The sequence below is a fragment of the Stenella coeruleoalba genome, assembly GCF_951394435.1.
Source record: "Stenella coeruleoalba genome assembly, chromosome: 9".
NCBI lineage: Eukaryota > Metazoa > Chordata > Mammalia > Artiodactyla > Delphinidae > Stenella > Stenella coeruleoalba.
The window spans coordinates 54,559,144-54,580,618 of NC_137155.1; the positions used below are offsets into that span (position 1 = coordinate 54,559,144).

At 42.4% G+C, this 21,475-nt stretch overlaps 1 protein-coding gene across 2 annotated transcripts in view; it reads right to left on the reverse strand.

The window, feature by feature from the left end:
- The window catches only part of GSDME (gasdermin E), a 73,840-nt gene continuing 52,365 nt past the window's right edge, over nt 1-21,475 (reverse strand). The window contains exons 6-10 of one of the 2 annotated variants that reach the window (XM_079931867.1): nt 20,856-21,020; nt 18,763-18,890; nt 17,856-18,051; nt 7,276-7,349; nt 1-4,013 (exon numbers count right to left, since the gene is read on the reverse strand). In XM_079931867.1, coding sequence (XP_079787993.1) covers nt 3,783-4,013; nt 7,276-7,349; nt 17,856-18,051; nt 18,763-18,890; nt 20,856-21,020 — 794 coding nt within the window. In that variant the 3' untranslated portion in view covers nt 1-3,782. Of the gene's footprint in view, nt 4,014-7,144; nt 7,350-17,855; nt 18,052-18,762; nt 18,891-20,855; nt 21,021-21,475 lie in introns of both variants that reach the window. The other variant, XR_013829821.1, reaches the window with a different exon arrangement.

Consider the following 21,475-nt stretch of genomic DNA (forward strand, 5'->3'; position numbering starts at 1 on the left):
TTTTCTCCACATCCTCTCCAACATTTGTTGTTGTAGGCTTTTTGATAATAGCCATTCTGACCAGTTTGAGGTGATACTTCATTGTGGGTTTGATTTGCATTTTTCTAATAATTAGCAGTGTTGAGCATCTTTTCTTGTGCCTGTTGGCCATCCCTATATCTTCTTTGGGAAAATATCTATTCACGTCTTCTGTCCATTTTTTGATTGGTTTTTTTCTATGATTGAGTTGTATGAGCTGTTTGTATATTTTGGATATTAACCCCTTGTCGGCAGCCTCATTTGCAAATATTTTCTCCCATTCCATAGGCTGCCTTTTTGTTTAGTTGATGGTTTCATTTGCTGTGCAAAAGCTTTTAAGTTTAACTCAGTCCCATTTGCTTATGTTTGCTTTTATTTATTTAGCGTTGGGGGACTGATCCAAGAAAATATTGTTATGCTTTATGTCAAAGAGTTTTTCACCTATATTCCAAAAAAAATAGGTTTTAAGTCAAGTCATCCCTTGGTATGCATGGTTGGGCATCTGTGGATTGTATAGTACTGTAGTGTTGATTGAAAAAAATCCCCATATAAGTGGACCTATGCAGTTCAAACTCACGTTGTTCAAGGGTCCAACTGTGTGGTTCATTCTTCCGTCTTATACTACCTGTTAGTTTTCTATCACTGCAGTAACAAATTACCACAAACTTAGCAGCTTAAAATACAAACTTATCATCTCAGTTCTGTAGGTCTGAAGTCCAACACAAGTTTCACCAGGCTAAAGTGAAGTTGTCTCCCAGGCCCTGCCCTGGCTCTTACCTGCAGGTCTGGAGGAGAATCTGCGTCCAGGCTCTTGCATGTTGTTGTTGGACTCCAGTTCCATGCAGTTGTAGAACCGAAGTCCCCTTCCTTGCTGGCTGGCTGACCGACTGCTCTCTTGTCCTTGAACTGGCCCCCTCTGTCCTGAGAGCCAGTGACAGCAGTGAATTCTTCTCATGCCTCCTCTTTCCTGCATTTTCTTTGGCCAAATCCCTCTCTCACTGACCCTTCTGCCTTCTTTCTTTTAAGGCTCCACCCAGATAATCCAGAATAATCTGTCCATCTCAAGGTCCACAACCTAAAAACACCTGTGAAGTCTCCGTTTGCCAGGTTCTAGGGATTTATTAGGTCATGAACACATTTTAGGGTCCCTTATCAGGCCACACCACACCAGCTAGTCATGTCAGCATTTCTTCCTATATCCATTTATGAAACAAAAGTGGTTGTGGAAACATCAGCGTTAAGGTGGTTGTTCTGTTCTAGGAAATACTACTGTATTTACTTGCTGTTTTCTAGGTGTTCTGGGATACTAGAACTTGTTTCCAAATCTAATTATTGAAAGAAGTATGGTTCTGGATCTCAAGCAGTAAATAAACATACATTTAAAATTAATATTTAATGATGAGGAAACTAGTTAGTTAGAAGAACCTTTTGGAGGCCCAGTCTCACCCTCACTGGAGTCCAGCACTACTTACTACCTCACCCACCAGATCCCAGTGGGGGTCTGCTGTAGCAGCATAAGGCTGTATCTTTTTCTTTTTTTCCAATATCTTTATTGGAGTATAATTGCTTTACAATGGTGTGTTAGTTTCTGCTTTATAACAAAGTGAATCAGCTATATGTATATCTCTCCATATCCCTTCCCTCTTGCGTCTCCCTTCTACCCTCCCTATCCCACCCCTCTAGGTGGACACAAAGCACCGAGTTCATCTCCCTGTGTAATGCGGCTGCTTCTGGCTATATCTATCTTTTTCAACAGCTAATGTCTAAAACACAGTCCAGCAAGATAACTGGCCAGTCTTAGACAGATTGCCTTAGTTGCTGTAACCCAAACTTCCAGCACTTGCTTAGATGATGGCATCTTTTCTTTCTGTCTTAAGCCTATCTTTAGTTTTTGATGTTTTGGGTTTTTTGTTGTTATTTTTAAGACGTACAAAATTGTAACAGGAAGAGAAGGGTGAACCACTCCCCCCAGTGCCTCTTGCGCCCCAACCTCTAAATCCTTTCCTGTAAACTCTTAAATGAGGGTTCCCATGCATTGTGATACATGTATATCTGTTTTTCACACAAGTAGGTTCATATCACACATTCTCTCTGCAGTATGTTCCTTATACTTATTTCAGAAAACCAGACAAGAGGCATGTATAGTACCACCATCTTAACACAACTATCTTGACTTTTGAATGTTCTTTCCAATTTGTGAATAAGGTGCTTATTTTCTACGTTGTTGCCACCACTCTGTGTCCTTCTTTTCTTATATATCATAAGTATTTGCATAATTTTGTCTTATTTTAATAGAGGTCATGAAAGGGTTATTTTCATTTCTTCCTTATTAAACAGTCATTAAAATCTCAAGTGCAGAAAGGGAATAAGTAAGTGATGCTGAGGTGAAAAACAGGTACTGAGTAACACAGAATGTTTCTAACAACTGCTTGCCCTCCTGCTCTTAAAGTAAGAAATTCTAGCAGTAGGTCTCAGCAGCTTCTTGCTAAGGGAAAGCAGAAGTGGCTTCAGAGCCCCAGTGGCATCAGGAGCACTCAAGAGACAGTTCAGGCTATTAATAGGAGAAGGATATGAAAGCAGAATGAAGAAGAGAAATATATACAATTCAAAGTTTCCTTTGATACAAAATGTAGTATTTTACAAATTCAACATCCAGAACGCATGGGAAATCCACACATTGCTCTAGACATAGGACTGGTACATTCATCAAAGCATGGCAAAGTCGAAAGGGATAGAGCTTGACCCTAAGGAACAGTGTCCTGCTGTTAGAGTCTTCTGCTAAACAATAACCTCTGTACTCTAGTAGCATTTACAGTTCGTTTTTCAATTAATCAGTCACTGCATAGCATACAGCACATTCAAAATGGAGCCTTCTATGAAGAAAAATTCCTCCCCACAGCATTCACAAATTTTTGGATCAAAGCATCAGCCTCATCTGTTTTTAACAGGAAGTGGGAACTAGATGGACCCATTTTTCTGCAGAGAAAAGATCTGAATGTACTCTGGCTTACAATTCTCAACTCTCCTCCAGCTCTTTATGTGCTGGGGTCTAACTCGGACACTGGGTTACCAGCACAAGAGGATCTCCTGTGAAAAAGACACTGTACACAGAGTACCTGGTGGCTAAATTTGAGGCGATTCATATGCAAAAAGTCACCACTTATTAAACTGTTCCGTAAGTTCATCTCCTAGATCAGCCTTTCGATCAACCTTTAACGTGGTGATCTAAGCCCCAAAGGCAGTATCTTAATGATGCTGAGAAATAGCCAGGCTTGGCTGATAACACATAGAGGCAGACCTCAGAGATCCTGTGGACTTGGCTGCAGACCACTGCAGTAAAGCGAGTCACACAAATTTGTTGGTTTTCCAGTGCCTATAAAACTTATGTTTATACCATCTTATAGTCTATTATGTGTACAATAGCATTATGTCTAAACAATATATATATCTTAATTTTAAAATACTTTATTGCTAAAAAATGCTAACCATCATCTGAGCCGAGTTGTAATCTTTTTGCAGTAGTATCATCAAAGATCACCATGACAAATATAATAATAATGAAAAAGTCTGAAATACTGGGAGAATTACCAAAATGTGACACAGGGACAACAGTGAGCAAATGCTGTTGGAAAAATGGCACCGACAGACTTGCTCGACTCAGGGTTGTCACAGACCTTCAATTTGTAAAAAAAAAAAAAAAAAAAAAAGCATTATCTGCAAAGTGCAATAAAATAAGGTGTACCTGTAATCCACATATGACACGGTTACTGTGCTCTGCCCAAAGCACACAGTCCATTCAGGCTTATATAAAGAATCAGTGGGAAAACGTTAGGGTCCTTCCGGGTGGTAACTTTCACAGAAGGTTGCAGTCTCTCCAGATTAATGTCAGCTGAGGCAAACAGACGCTGCACGATCCCAAACCTTTCTGTATCTTTCAGTGGAGCCAAGACTGGGTCTTCAAGATCAGACACAGCATCATCAGACAGAGCACGGAGCTGAAATGACACATGTAAACAAATCCATCAAAAAAGGTTATAGAAAATCCACATCATTGGCTAATAATGTTAGCACTTTTAACTAATTATGGGGGAAAAATTAAGTTGTTTACATTCCCCAAATAGAGCAGGGAAAACCCTTAGGCTGTAACAGGATATATTTGGCCCAGGCCAGGACCTCCACTTTGCCTGGAGTCCTCTGACCCAATCCCTACTCTCTGAACTCTATCTTCTACTGGATCCAACAACTCCAGTAGATTAGAAAGGTCAGCATATAACTTTCTTATACACACAGTATGTACGGTTTGTTTTTTTTAATTTTAATTCACCTATTAGAATGTCTTACATGTTTGCATGAACTCCTCAAAGGCAGGTACCATGGTTTATTTAGTGATGCTTCTTGCCTTAAGCTCTTCCTTCCACCTGCGACATCCTTCCTCCAGAGTTCCCCACAGAACTTTCCTTCTCATCTCTGAGCTGTTGGTTGAAATGCCACATCAGAAGGGCCTTTCCTAATCCTCTCTCCATTGAGCCACTCGCTACCCCCATATCCCAGCCACTATTACAGTATTTTATTGTCTTCATATGCTTGCTGTATCTGAAATTCTCTTCCTGACATTCCCTGTTTACTCTGTTTATTAAAACCTAAGCTGCCCAGGAGAGCAGGGACCTGGTCCATTGTGCTTACCTCATACCCTGCCTAGAACATCGACCCTCAGTTGAACGTTAGTTCTTCAGAGAGGTCACATCAAACACTGCTCTAGTTGCAACTGCTCAGAACCTGTGAAACTTTGCTTTTAGGGTCTTGAGCGGTGCCTCTGCACAGTTGTTTTTAATCTTTAGTAATTACAAATTTGCCAGTAGATTTGAATTTTAAACAGGCACTCAGAACCAGATCAGATTAATAATGTAGAAAGTAAAATTTAAAATAAAAAATGAAGCCTTATAAAGGTATGCATGAATTTTAACTGAATCTGAAGGGAATCCAAAAGAATTCCAGACATGTTCTGAGCACTGATAATCATCTTTCTTACTAAAAGTAATAAGCAACTTGCCCCAGGGGCTGAAGGGCAGCACTCATTTGCATATAAAGGAACTTGTGTGTCTGTTATCAAAATCAGCCTTACAAATCTACACCTTGTAGATTCCCCCAATGCAACTCACACAGTGTAACCACAGGTTTCCCGTTACCACGTGGCCTAGACTGTAAATTGTAGCTGATGCTTTAGGGAGTGGATCTGGCCTGCTTCTTTAAGCATGAGCACCACATCCGGTGATTTAAGAGTGAGCTCCACTGATGCAGCACAGTGGGCTGTGTCCTGGGTCTGGTGGAGAAGCACCCAGCAACATCCTGCCTTCTTCTCTGAACATCTGCCAACCCCAAGTGCCCAGAGGCACTTCTCAGTATAAGAGAGATTACAGTCACCCAAAGGGGGGGGGGGGGCGGGGAAATGTGTGAAATTAACATTCCCTCCAGATGATTCTCACTTTCTCACCAGCTCTTTCACCAGTTCGCAAATGTGTTTGTTAGTGTATCTGACGCTGTTCTTTCAAAAGCCCTTCAGCAAGCCTCTCAAAGTTACTCTGGCCACCAGACAAGACAAGACAGGCATGCAAGGAGATTTCTGTACCCTGCTGTAAGTAAATACCTATAGGAAACATAAGATACCCAGATTCCTTCAGGAGGCAGGAGCCTTGCGGTCCTAACAAACGTTGTTATGAGCTCTAGGGGAGATTAAAGACCTTCCTGAGTGTCTTCGCATAAAGAAAAATTACTTCTTTATGTTGAGCAGCCCACAAAGGCAAAGAGATGACTCTGTGGGTGGGTAGTTTTGCACCAAGGTAGAATACCAGCTGTGCTGGGACTCCAAGTGCGTCCTAATGGCTACTCCCAGAACACCAACAGAGCAGAACTTGGAAGCAACCCAAAGATCAAATCCTAGAGCAGACCTGCAGGGAAGATGACAACTAACTGTGAGCTGGTTGGGAGAGGGAGGGAGTTAGCTAATGCAGTCTCGGCAGTATTTTCTTTTTTATATACTTCCTGAATGCAGTTAATGACTTTGTAAATACATGGTGAGGGCTGACTTGGGAAATGCTAAATACTTAGTTGCTGCAAAAGGGAGCTAAGCTAGAAAGCAGAGTTACTGTCATTGCAGACAATTAGATAATGATACATATTGTTTCCATAACCAAACTGCGCCATCAACCTTTACCCTCAGCTGGCCGCACCACGGTGGCATGCTGGCTCATTTTCAAGTAGTTCAGTTTTTGTGGTCAAAGTACAAGAACACAGCATTCCTCTGCACAGGTAGAATCTGCTTTCGGTTGTGAATGACATCTAAACTGCTCCTTGGAATGAAGCCTTGCTGCAGTCTCTGGATGTCTTTGCTACGCCAAGAAGTACCAAAGGCATAACCACAGTGCTCAAAGTTCCCAGAGTAGTCCTATCTAGGCAGTCTACCCCAATACCTGCTTCCCAGATCTGGGAGCAGAGCTCTGAGCTTTGGTCCTTTGGGTCTACATAGCATGCTGGCCTCAGCCCTTAGTAAGCAGGCCTCAAAATAACATAGCCGGGTATCCTCTGCTTCTCTGCCCTAGGCTGAGCAACACCTGCAGAAGCTGCAACAGAGGAGCTGCCCCAGCCTACTGATGGTCCCTTCTATTGATGACCCATGACCCAGTTTGTAATTTAAAAAGGAAAAGCTTAACCTTGACTTTCAGGGCTAAGCTCATCATTACCTAGCTCTTGCTCTTGCCATGGCATTTCCTGAGGGCATGAAGCTAATGATATTCCTAGGAGAAAATGAAATGTCTCCCTGAGACAAAGCAGTCCTCTTGAATACCTCCCCTGTTGAATTTGATGCAGAGCTGAATCAAACTGGTCCAGCCACAGAACTGCCATTGCAAACACTGTGGTGTCAGGCCCCTTCCCTGCAACACTGCACCAAGCCTTGGCCAAAATTCTCTCCAAAAAATGCAAAAATCATGAGATTTGGAGTATAAATATAAGGTTTGAGTCCTAGCCCTGCTAGCAAGTTCTTCAAATAACTCTTTTCCCTCTGAGTCTTAGCCTTCCTATGGGGTGTGTGACGTGGGCAGGGTGTAAAAAAGAGAGAGATTAATAATACCTGTTTTAACCTATTTTGAAGGGCTGTTGTGGATGAGAAAGCCTAGCGAGTTTTATCAGCTGTTAGGTGTCCATCTCCTCATCACTTCCCTGTTCCTGCCCATCCCCAGGTCCTCTCTGGGAGGTTCTTACCAGATGGCACAGTGTAGGAATAATCTGGAGCTTACAACAAGTGCCCAGCAGACCTGCTGCGTTATCTGGCATTTCTGCAGGAGAAAGAAAAAAAAAAAAATCAGTCACCATCAAAAAGCACCCATGGAAACAGAGCCAGCCCCCGAGCTGTACCTAATTTATATATCCTCTACCAGTCAGGCAGAGGATATGCTCAGTAATTGTAGAATAAATGAATGAATGGGGCTAAACTGGCAGCAAAGGCCTTTTAGAAAATAGATGTAGGGACCAGGTAACTAGCTCTGTGTTCACCAGAGGATATTTCTTACATGCAATTTGCCAATCAGAAAGAACGGTACAGACTCAGGGAAAAGTGAATCAGCATAGAAAAGTAGAAAGAACCTGGGGTTTGGTGACAGAAGAGCTATGTTTGAGCGCCACTAAATATTTGGGAGCGACCTTGGGTATACCTCTCTCAGCAAGGTTCCTCATTTGCATACTATAGATTTTCTTTTTTTCTGCCTACGTCAGAGAACTATGTAAACTATAAAGGGTTATACCTAGGTCACTAATCATTTGGGGGAGAAAGATACAATGTGGTCTAGTCAAGGGGTGGCACAGCAGACCTCTTGAGCCCAGGACTGTGCAGGGCCCCCTGGCCCACAGCTAGCTCAACACAAGGGTACCAGTGGCAGAGAGCATTGGCACAGAGCTATATAAGGCTGGGGGCTGCCGCAGAAGGGTCCTGCCAAGCCCCAGGAAAAGGAAATCCAGATCAGTGTTAGTCAAAACCAGTTTTAAATACCTCCCAAGGTAGAACAGATGCAGTTGCTAAAAGGACCCAATCCCTTGGGATACAACCTTTGCACTGAAAAGGCAAAAGAGAAAAGAATTGTCTGCTCCATCATCTGGCACAGGGAACACTCATGAACACCCCCATCTCCTGCACTAATTAGAAGCCTTATTTATATAAATGGCAGTGTGTCGCTGAGGCTGTGGCCCAACAGAGCACAACGAAACACAGCCTTCTCCCAAGAGCAGAAGGCTGCTAGGGGCATGGGGCAGCCCCGAGGTCCGAGCCTGCCAGAGAACTCCCTAAATGGCGTTTAAATATGCTTTTGTCTCCAGAGAGTCCCCACCGTTTTCAACAGATCCTCAAGGAGGCCCGGCTCCCAAATCAGGAAGATGAAGATGGTAAAGGTATGGGGCCTTGTGGAAAGATCCACAGGGCTGTGAAGGGCCGGGACAAAGCCCCCGGGACAGGATGTCCTGGCTGAGCTACCATCACAAGTCATCTCACCCGTTCATGTGTCCATTCCTCACTGCTCAGGTGACTCCCAAGTCCCATGTAATCGTCATCATCCCTTATTCTTAGAAATGCTTTACTTCCGTGTTACTCAGTGGTCACTCACGACCTTGAGCATGGTGCTAGGGACACAGCTCTGCTTTACAGCGCTTACCACCTAATTTCACTGCTTGACTGTAGTTCCCTTGAGGGTGGGAATGATGATTTCCTCCTACCTCAGCATCTAGCAGTGCCTAAAACACAGTAGAGGCTTCTTCATTGTTTCTGGAATTGAAATGATTTCTTTTGATCTTTCATATTCTAACTATTTTACAAATGAAACCTGGGAAGTTCATGCTTAAGGTCACGAAATAGTAGAGTAAGTGTTCCAGGAGATGGGCTAGATGCTGAGACTGAAGTGCTTTAAACAAACGGGGAGGGCGGTTCAAGATGGCACCATAAGAAGATCCGGAACTCACCTCCCTCCACAGACAAACTGAATCTACAGCAACATATGGGACAGTTTCCTCTGAAGAAACCCCAAACTACCTGAGCAACTCCCATACATCAGGTGAACAAGGAAAACAAACCCATATGCCTATAGTGAACTGAGAAATCATTCTTAAAGGGCTTGCACAGGACTTACCCACCCCTAGGACCCAGCACAGAAGCAGCTGTTTGAAAAACCCCCACACTCTCTATGAAAGAGGCTTATTTGTTATCATAAAGCATCGGCCTGGGGGTAGGCATGTAATTTAACACGCACCTAGGGACCTGCTGGTGTACTCTCTGGGGACCGAGGCCATCAGACACCATCTTTGCACCCTCCCTCTGCCACACTTCAAAGCACCAGTATTTCCCAGAGAAGGGCTATGACACATCTCTGGTGCCCTTGTTTTTGTGGCTGCCACCTAGGAAACGCCCCTTGATCGTCTGGCTCTCATGGCCAGCAGGGCTTGCATTCCTGGGTCCCTCGGGACTGTAACAATCAGACTGTTCTTGGCCAGCTACCACCCTCAAAGCACTGTCAGACAGCAAACTGAAACACACCCCTAGTCTTTCTGTGAAAGAGGCCCAGTTGCTCGGCCTGAGGGGCAAGCTTCTGGTTTGACATACGTCTAGGGGTCTGCTCTCGGAACAGAGGCCAATGGATGCTACCTTTGTGCTCTCCATCTGCCTCATTCCAGGTTGCTGGTATCTCCTGGAAAGGAGCTTATACAATCGTCTGGCTTGTGATTTCTGTGACTGCCACCCAGTGACACTTCTAGGTCACCTGGCTCTACTGGCTAGCAGGATTTACACTGTGGTCTGTATATACTTGTATACTTTAAAAGCTGCTGCCTGAAGGTCTGGCTTGTAATCAGCCTAAATCTAGGTGCTGACTGAGATCCTCTTTGGGGCACTGACAGGTGTTGACCAACCCTCAACTATTGGGAGCCACTAAAAACAGGCTGCTTGGACAATCACAAAGGTTTGAGAGACAACAAAGAGCTAGGGTGAGGTTGAATAAAGTCCTCTCTTACATGAGACCACTCCCTCACGTGCGAGGAGACTACTTTACCTTCTGCGTGGAAACAAACACAGAGTGTCAAGGAAAATGAAGAAACAGAGAAATATGTTCCAAACAGAGGAACAAGATAAAAGCTCAGAAAAGGTCCTGAATGAAAAGCATATAAGTGATTTATTTGCCTGCTAAAGAGTTAAAAATGCTTAATAAGCTTGGGGGAAGAATGGATGAACACAGTGAGAACTTCAACAAAGAAAGAGAAAATATAGGAAAGGACCAAATAGAAGTCACAGAGATGAAGAATACAATAAATGAACCAAAACAGACACTAGAGGGGTTCAACCACAGACTAGATGAAGCAGATGATCACTGAATTCAAAGACAAGGCAATGAAACTCACCCAATCAGAGCAGCAAAAAGAAAAAAGTGAAAAAAAGTGAACACAGCTTAAGAAACTATGCTACAACATCAAGCAGACCAACATTTGCACTATAGGGATCCCAGAAGAAGAGAGAAAGGGGCTGAAAACTTCCCTAACCTGGGGAAGGAAACAGACACTCAGACCCAGGAAACCCAGACTGGAGGTTCCAAGTAAGAGGAACCCAAAGAGACCCACACCACAACACATTAAAATGTCAAAAGTTAAAGACAAGGAGAGAATCTTAAAAGCAGCAAGAGAAAAACAACTTGTTACACACAAGGGAACCCCACCTACATGGCTATCAGCAGATTAGATTTCTCAGCAGAAACTTTGCAGCCGAGAAGGGAGTGGTATGATATAGTGAAATTACCGAACGAAAAAAACTTGCAACCAAGACTACCTGACAAAGTTGTCATTCAGAATTGTAGGGGAGAGAATTTTCCAGACAAGCAAAAGCTGAAGGAATTCATCACCACTAGACGAGCCTTACAAGAAATGTAAAAGGAACTTGTTTAAGCTGAAATGAAAGAGTAGTAATAGGAAAACATATGAAAATATAAATCTCACTGGTAAAGGTAAATATATAGTAAACTTCAGAATAATGTTGTAAGGGTAGATTAATCACAAAACTAGTACGAGATTAAAAGACAAAATTAGTAAAAAAATAACTATAACTACAATAATTTGTTAAGGGATATGCAAGATAAAAAGATATAATTTGTGACATCAAAACCATAAAATGGCAGGAGGGGGAGAGTAAAAAAGTAGGGCCTTAGAACGCGTTCAAACTTAAGTTGTTACCAACAGGTATTTATAACCGTCTATTTTAAGTTGGTATGTAGTCCTCATGGTAACCACAAATTAAAAACCTATAGCAGATACACAAAAGAGTAAAGAGAAAGCAATCTAAGCATACCACTAGAGAAAATCATCAAATCACAAAGGAGGAGAGCAAGAGAAGAAAGGAACAAAGAGCCACAGAGTAATTAATAAAATGGCAATAAGTACATATCTATCAGTAATAACTTTAAATGTAATTGGACTAAGTTCTCCAGTCAAAAGATGGAGTAGCTGAATGGATAAATTTTTTTTTTTAAAAAGACCATTATGTTGCCTATAGGAGACTCATTTCAGATGCAAGGACATACACAGACTGAAAATGAAGGGATGGAAACATATTCCATGCAAACAGAAACCAAAAGAAAGCTAGGGTTATATAGGCTTTCTTTATATCTGCAGTAAATAGACTTAAAATTAAGACTGTAATAGACAAAGAAGGGCATTACATGATGATAAAGGGGTCAATCCAACAAGAGGATATAACACTTTTAAATATTTATGCACCCAACATAAGAGCACCTAAATATATAAAGAAAATATAACAGACCTAAAAAGAGAAATAGCAATACAATAAGAGTAGGGGACTTTAATACTCCACTTTGATCAATGGATAGATCATCCAGAGAGAAAACCAATAAGAAATAGTGGCCTTAAATGACACATTAGATCAGATGGATTTAACAGATATATGGAGCACATTCCATACAAAAGGAAAAGAGCATACATTCTCAAGCACACATGGAACATTCTCCAGGATAGGTCATATTTTATAGGCCACAAAACAAGTCTTAATACATTTAAGAAAACTGAAATCATATCAAGCATTTTTCCCAACCACAATGGTATAAAAGTAGAAATCAATTACAAGAAAACTGGAAAAGTCAAAATATGTGGAGATTAAACAATGTGCTACTGAACAATATGTCAAAGAAGAAATCAATAGAAAAATCAAAAATACCTTTAGACAAATGAAAATGGAAATACAACATATCAAAATGTATGGGATGTAGCAAAGCCAGTTCTAAGAGGAAAGCTCACAGCAATAAATGGCTACCTCAGGAAATAAGAAAAATCTCAAACAACCTAACTTTATACCTCAAAAAAAACAGAAGTTCAAATGAAACCCAGAGTTAGTAGAAGGAAGGAAATAATAAAGATCAGAGTGGAAATTAAATGAAATGCAGACTGATAAGAGAAAAAAAATCAGTGAAACTAATAGCTGGTTATTTGAAAAGATAAAGAAAACTAAAACCTTTAGCTAGACTTGCCAAGGAAAAAAAGAATGTAAAATAGATAGCTAGTGGGAAGCAGCCGCATAGCACAGGGAGATCAGCTCGGTGCTTTGTGACCACCTAGAGGTGTGGGATAGGGAGGGTGGGAGGGCGATGCAAAAGGGAGGGGATATGGGGATATATGTGTATGTATAGCTGATTCACTTTGTTATAGAGCAGAAACTAACACAACATTGTAAAGCAATTATACTCCAATAAATATGTTAAAAAAATAAATTAAAAAATCAGAAATGAAAGTGGAGATGTTACAACTGATACCCCAGAAATACCAGAGATCATAAGAGGGTACTATGAATAATTATATACCAAAACATTGGACAACCTAGAAGAAATTAATAAATTCCTAGAAGCATACAATCCGCCAGGACTGAATCAGGAAGAAATAGTAGTAATCAGTCTTTTCGGATTTTCTAAGTAGACTGAATCAGTAATCAAAAATCTCCCAACAAACGAAAGTCAAGGACCAGGATGGCTTCACTGGTGAATTCTGCATACATTTAAAGAATTGAAACCAATCCTTCTCAAATTCTTCCAAAAAATAAGAGGAAGGAACACTTCCAAACTTATTTTATAATGAGGCCAGCATTACCCTGATACCAAAACCAGACAAGGACACCACAAGAAAATTACAGACCAACATCCCTGATGAACGTGGATGCAAAAATCCTCAACAAAATATTAGCAAACCAAATTCAACAATACATTAAAAGGATCATACATCATGATCAAATGGGATTTTAGTCCAGAGATGCAAGGACAGTTCAACATCTGCAAATCAACGTGATACACCATATTAACAAAAGGAAGGATAAAAATCATATGATCATCTCAATAGACACAGAAAAAGCACTTGACAAAACTCATCATCCATTTATGATAAAAACTCTCAACAAAGTGGCTAAAGAGGGAACATATCTCAACATAATAAAGGTCAGATATGACAAGTCCACAGCTAACATCATACTCAGTGGTAAAAAACTGAAAGCTTTTCCTCTAAGGTCAGAAAGAAGACAAGGAAGCCCACTCACCACTTTTATTCAACATAGTATTGGAAGTCCTGGCCAGAACAGTTAAGCAAGAAGAGGAAACAAAAGGCATCCAAATCGGAAAGGAAGAAGTAAAGCTATCCCTATTTGCACATGACATGATATTATATATAGAAAAAACCCTAAATAACAAAAAACTGTTAGCACGAATAAAGTCAGTAAAGTTGCAGTATCAAAATCAAAATACAAAAATCTGTTGCATTTCTATACACTAATAACAAACTATCAGAAAAGGAAATTAAGAAAACAATCCGATTTACAACTGCATCAAAAAGAATAAAATACCTTGGAATCAATTTAACCGTGGAGGTAAAAGACCTGTACACTGAAAACTATAGGACACTGATGAAAGAAGTTGAAGAAGACACAAATAACTGGAAAGAAATTTCATGTTCATGAATTGGGAGAATACTGCTACAATATTCATACTACCCAAGCTACAGATTCAGTGCAACCGCTATCAGAATTCCAATGGCATTTTTCACAGAAATAGAACAAACAATAAAATTTGTTTAAAACTATAAAAGATTCTGAAGAGCCAAAGCAATCTTGAGAAAGAAGAACAAAGCTGGAGATATCACACGCCCTGATTTCAAATTATATTATAAAGCTACATTAATCAAAATAGTATTGTATTGGCATAGAAACAGACACATCGATCAGTGGAACAAAATAGAGGGCCCAGAAATAATCCCATGCATATATTGTCAATTAATTTACAACAAAGGAGCCAAGAATATACAATGGAGAAAGAACCGTCTTCAATAAATGGTGCTGGGAAAATGGGACCACTATCTTACACCATACAGAAAAACTAACTCAAATGGATCAAAGATTTAAACATAAGATCTGAAACCATAAAATTAGAAGAAAACATAGGCAGTAAATAAGCTCCTTGACATCAGTCTTGGCAATGATTTTTTTGGATTTCATACCAAAGGCAATGGCAACAAAAGCAAAAATAAACAAGTGAAACTACATCAAACTAAAGATCTTCTGCACAGCAAAGGAAATCATCAACAAAATGAAAAGGCAGCCTATTGATGGGGAAAGAAATATTTGCAAATCATATATCTGATAAGGCAATAATATCCAAAACATATAAAAAACTCATACAACAACTCAATAGCAAAAAAAAATCCAATTTAAAAATGGGCAGAAGGGGCTTCCCTGGCAGCACAGTAGAATCTCCCTGCCAGTGCAGGGGACACGGGTTCGAGCCCTGGTCCAGGAAGATCCCACATGTCACGGAGCAGCTAAGCCCATGCGCCACAACTACAGAGCCTGCGCTCTAGAGCCCGCGAGCCACAACTACTGAAGTCTGCACACCCTAGAGCCCGTGTTCCACGACAAGAGAAACCACTGCAATGAGAAGCCTACTCACCACAGCTAGAGAAAGCCTGCGTGCAGCAATGAAGACCCAACGCAGCCAAAAATAAATGAATAAATAATAAATTTTAAAAATTTTTAAAAAAAGGGCAGAACATCTGAATAGACAGTTTTCCAAAGAAGACACACAGATGGCTAATAGGTACATGAAAAGGTACTCAACATCACTCATCATCAGGGAAATTAAAATCAAAACCACACTGAGGTATGACCTCACATCTGTTAGGATGGCTATTATCAAAAAGACAGGAAATAACAAGTGTTGGCAAGGATGTGAAAAAAGGGAACGCTTGTGCACTGTTGGTGAGAATTTTTTAAGGCTACTCAAAAAATTAAGTCTTACTACCATAATTGGATCCAGCAATTCCACTCCTAGGTATTTATCCAAAGAAAACGAAAACACTGACTTGAAAAGATGCACCCCCATGTTCACTGCAGCATTACTTACAAAAGCTAAGATAGGGAAGCAACCTAAGTGTCCACCAATGGATGAATGGATAAAGAATATGTGGTACACACACAGAGGAATATTATTAATCAGTAAAAAAAAGGAATCTTGCCATTTGTGACACCATGGATGGACCTTGAGGGCATTATGCTAAGTGAGATAAGTCAGACAGAGAAAGACAACATATGATCTCACTTATATACAGAGTCTTAAAATAAAAAAGGGCTCATAGAGCAGATTGGGAGGGGTGTGTGTGGGGGTGGGTAAAATGTATATGGGTGGGTAAAATGGGTGAAGACGGTTAAAAAGTACAGACTTCCAGCTATAAAATAAGTCACGGGTATGTAATGTGCAGGATGGTGACTAGAGTTAATAATACTGTACTGTATATTTGAGAGTTGCTAAGAGTAAATCTTATAAAGTTTATTTTTCTTGTGATGAAAACTTTTAACTATGTATGGTGATGCATACATAGTTAATGAGACATATATACAAATATCGAATCATTTTGTTGTACACCTGAAATTAATGTATATACGTGTCAATTATATCTCAGTTGTTTTTTTAAAAAAGTAAATGCTATAGAAAAAACTAGTGTTATTACTTAGAAAGCTGGAAACAGGCCTCAAAAAGCGGCCATTTCCTGTTCTAGCACCTTTCCCAGATTCTGAGAAGAGAAGACTGTTGTAGGAGGAAAAGGTCAACTCAGAAGGGCCAAGAATAAACAAGAGCATTAGTGAAAGAGCTTACACCAATCTGACCTCCACAGTGACCAACACATAAATGAGATCTCAGTTCAGAAAGATGCAGAAGAGCACCGTTGGTTTAGAAACAGGCTGCAGATATTTTCAGCTGCACTTAAACATCTCACTATCCCTGAGCTTCCAGCTCAGACACAGCAGGTTAAGTCTCACGTTATGTGCCAACCCCAAGTGGCTGCCTGTGTGCAAGGCTGCAGAGAATTTGAGGCTGTGTCCAGGCTCAGGAAAAAGGGGACTGTGGTGCATTCACAGTGTTGGCCATGTGTTACATATTTGACATCAATAGTCCAGCCTATTGAGATTAAAATAGATAGCTAGTGGGAAGTAGCCGCATAGCACAGGGAGATCAGCTCGGTGCTTTGTGACCACCTAGAGGGGTGGGATAGGGAGGGTGGGAGGGAGGAAGACGCAAGAGGGAAGAGATATGGGAACATATGTATATGTATAACTGATTCACTTTGTTATAAAGCAGAAACTAACACACCATTGTAAAGCAATTATACTCCAATAAAGATGTTAAAAAAAAATTTCAGTAAGTACTAGGGTATGTGAAGAAAGGGCTTCTCGCAAGCTAGAGAACTCTGGCCTGTAGATTAGCTCCTGATAGAATGCCTGTAATTAAACTCTCTGATATACCAGTTAACACTGGGAAAAGGTCTCCAGTGGAGTTCCACAGGGCTCTGTCTTATGTCCTATCCCAGTCAAAATGTTTACCCATGACTTGGAATAAGGCATAGAGCGTACATTCATTGGCATATGGAGCTGGGAGAGGCATTTGCTCTGATTAATTGTTTAAAAACTGGAGACTCCTGGGCCTTTGTTCCCCTGTGGTGCTGGGGAGGAACTCTGAATGTATCAGGAGCTCAGTGCCCTGACTAACGTCACCTTGAAGGGAAGTTGTGGGGACTAAGACTGGGCTGCCTTGCCAGGTCTTGCCTTTCTGAGAAGGAAGTGAAAGCCCAGCTTCCTCATACAGGATGACCACCGTGTGGTACCACAGACCCTCTGGCAAGGTGCGTTCTGGATGGGAGCTGGCAAAGAAGTGTCAGGGCGGCGTCCACTGCTCAGTAATAACTGGATGGCCAGGATGCATGTGGAAGTTGTGGAGCTGCTGGGCCCAGCAACCTAGTGCATTGGGATGCTCTCTGCAGCCTCCCCGCCCTAATGGCCACAGTGCTGCACTTGGGGTAGAGCCGTAAGTTTGCAAAGAGGAACAAGAGGATCAGAAGGAACGAGACACTGGGGGAGAGAGCAGGTGCCAAATGCAAGCCACTGCCACTCAGCGTTGCCAGGCAACGAGTGTGCATCACCGGCTGTGTCTGGGGAAACTGATTTCCTGTGTTGGTGGGGGCGTGTGCCCACAGACAGCCCTTGCTGGGGGAGGAAAGGGAAGCCCTCTCTCCAAGACACTGGAGAAGGCTGGCAGCAGACAGGCCTCCTTCATACTCAAGTCCGTGACTTCACGGCAATCCTGTTAACTTCCTCAGTCTTCCACTGCCTATCATCCCTGCACTGCTTGAAAGGGAGGGAACCTTATGTACCAAATCGTCCACAAAGTAAGCAAAGTAATTTCAAGGCAACAGCATTTCTTCCCCTCTTTTTTTTTCCATACCTGCTAGCGCACTGACCAAGAAGTAGGCCGTAGAAAGGAGTTTCTGGTTGTGGACCACATCCTCTGGGCCTGGACACTCGCCCTGCACACTGTACCCCACTAGCCGCAGGAAGGCCACGAGGTCCCGCTGCTGTGAAGGCTTCAGCTTCCCCAGCACCGCCAATGAGGGTGACAGGCTGCTGACTATGTCCTCACACTGTGGGGAGAGATGGGGGGGGCAGGGAAGAGAAGAGAGACAGATCTAGTAAAGCCACAGGCCAAGCTGGGCACAACACAGGCCTCTGCCCCATGACACACAACCCTTGTAGTGAGATGGAGAGTGGTCCCCCAAATATAGGTCCACCTGGAGCTTCAGAATGAGACCTTATCTGGCATCCTTGCAGATGTAATTTAGGTAGGGATCTCGAGATCATCCTGGATTGGGGTGGGGCCTGAATCCAATGGTGGGTGTCCTTTAAGAGACAGGAAAGGAGATGGCCATGTGAAGACAGAGTAGAGATTTGAGCAATGTGGCCACAAGCCAAGGAATGCCAGGAGCCACCAGAAGCTGGAGGAGGCAAAAAAGGATTCTCTCCTAGAGCCTGTGGGGAAGCACGGCCCTAATGACACCTTGACTTTAGACTTGTGGCCTCCAGAATTGTAAGAGAGTAAATTGGAGTTTGTGGTCATTTGTTACAGCAGCCCTAGGAAACTAATACACCCTTCTATTCACATCGACTACCTTTCTGCAGTTAGAAAACTAAGGACCTGGGAATAAGAAAAAAAAGAAGCTTTAGGGTTAAAAGGAGGTGGGGAAATTTTAAACACCATTTTATCCCAGCTCAAGGCCTTATCCCAAGAGATCTAGCCCATCCACATCTCCAGAAAACCATGTGAAGACACTACCTTGAGATGTCTCCGGTCTTACCACTTGCTCCAGAACCAAGAGTAATTCTTCATCAAACAGGACCGCCTGGAGGACGTCATTCAGAGCTCTCTGTTGCTGCTCTGGCAGCTCCACAAAGGGATGGAAATTCCTCTCCAAGAACAGAGGGGCTGTGAAAGCAGCAGAACATACCCAGTCTCGTGACTTATCTCAGAAGGAGGACCAGTAACTTGCTTTTTATAGCTAATTGTCCTCTGTTCTTTCATAAACACTTCCAGCTGCAGTTTTGGAACTCAGAAATAAAGGACGCGTTAAATACCACCCTGCATGTTTTTTACTAACCAGTCAAACTACTAAAGGAAGAAAGAAGGAGGGAAGGGAAGAGAGGGAGGGGAGACAGAAAGAGACAAAAAAACAGAGAAGAGGGAAGCCGGGTTTTGTTTCAGACTTTAGTTTCCTGCTGACTCACTAAACATTAAGTCTAATCAGTTATTTTCTGGAAAAGTCATTTAAAATTATTAAATTATCGAGGCTGAATTACTGAACATCAGGACTTTTACAAACCTTCAGAGTCATCGTGCAAATTCCAAAATACATTCTTTTTCATATCTTTCTAATACACTACAGATTTTGTATCCTTTAATATTAAATGCATGCTTTTCAAGGGGCTGGCACAGTTTTCACTGGGCAAACACAGATATTCCACTTTCTCCATTCTTCTTCACCCGTCCTGGAGAATGGGTTAGAATCCCAGCTGGATTACTAACGTCCTCTTCAGGATGCTTGAGCCTCTCCCCTTAAAATCTTCCGTTTTCATTTTAAGACAGTCAAAAGTTTCTAGTGACTTAAGCCCAGTGGGAATTTAAAAACGAGATTTGATAAACCAAAGCTTTCCTATACAGGGATGCAGACCAATACATAAATGCACCCTCTGCTGATGTCAAATTCCAGACAACAGTTATACTCAAAAACTGCTCTGTAAACACAATTAGTTCCTTGCCAGCCCCAGCCTGGAGAGAAGGGCCGTCCTGGCTGGTCTAGGGTCCACGTGCACAGAGGCGGGTGCCCACCCTACTCCTGCCTAAACTACCCAGCCTCCCCTCTCCATGCCAGGCTGACTGGAATGACCAACTGACAGGGTGGACTGGTGGGTAAGGAAATTGTAAGAAAGCTCAGCCTGTCGTGTCACTTCCTGTAGTGCAGTTCAAGGCTGTAGCACCACTGCTGATGTGATTCTAACCCGTGACATTGACATCGCTTAAGTGGCAGCTGAAAATCACACCCAATTACCGTGAGGGGGCCTGCAGCCCTGCATGAGATGGGAAAGCCTTAAGATTGGACCTTCACTGCCAATTCTGTCAACACTGATATTTTTGCTACAGAAACAAAAGCATCTATATTCTGGTTTGGGACTCGTTGAAGCCCCACTGATGAGTCTCTCCTCTAACCCTCCAAGCCAGAGATATTCTGAGCTGGTTCTAGCTCTTTTTCCCTAAGCTCTTAATTATTCGCTTTCTCTTTTTCCTTGCCCATCTCCTCTTCCACTATATACTGCACTCCTACTAATTCCTGCCCTACCCCCTACAAGAAACTTTTTTAAAAAACACAAAATGCTGTGGGGAGCGAAAGGAACTGCTGCAGGCAAGTCACAGGTACCGCCCTCCTCCTCGCTGGATGCCTTGGCATCTCACGGCTTCAGGCCACGTGGATAAGGGCCTCCAAGAGAGCATTTTGCGAAGCTAACGAAGCGCTGCCTGTCTCGGCAATGAAGCCTGGAATAAATGAAACAAGTGCAAAACTTGGGTTCTCTCTCCTTGCTGCTGACTAGCTCTTCCTGGTAGTCAGCAAGACTCCTGTGGTTCAGATGAAAGAAAATGTTAGGCCCCTAACTCTTCCCCTCCTCAGCCTCCTACCCCTTCCTTAAAACAGGCCATCCAAGACCTGAGGTTCCCTAAGATCTGACCAGGGTGAGTCCTGATGAGTGAACTAGAACTGATTCAGGCACCGTCCTGTCTGTCCTCAAATGTTTTCCATGAAGTCACTAAGGAGTCACCGCTTCTGAAGGGCGCATCCCCTCCTGGGGTATGGCACTCAATTACCCAGCAGCTCACCATGCCCCAGCCTGCTGGCAATACCTTGTTTTAAAACACTCAGTGGCCCATCCGAGGCAGGCAGCCCTTGCCCAGCATCTGGCGTGTCCCAGAACGCAAACTCTCGTAAGGGCAGGAGGTCCAGGAAGGCAGAGTCACTTCTCCTCTCGTGCTCGAAGCCCCCGTGCTTCCCTTGCAGGAGGCAGAATTCTGTAATGTGGGGGAAAAGGACAAGCTAGGCATTAGGGTCAGCCTTGTTGGCACATCCCAGACCTGGCTTTACCTAAATCAAGCAGGGCAGGGGGACGTGTCCACCCTCTTCCTCATACACCCGCTTCCTACACTTATGCTATTTGACCAAAACTCAGCCACTTCCTACAAATACAGGAGAAATGGTTGTTCTTAACATAAGGTTCTCGTGAACAGGCAGGAAGCAACCTTTCAAACATCAGAAGTACTTCCTTAGCCTGACTGGAACAAACCAACTCCAACAAACAACCCACCATATTTAACTGAGAAAATTGGAATTTGATTGATAAATCTGATTTGACTAAACTGATACAGAATTATTGACAATATATTTAGGTGCACAAGTGGTTACGTGGCTCTTGGAGAGTCAGTTATTCTTCGTTAATAAACTATTTTCTGCAATTATATGAACGAAC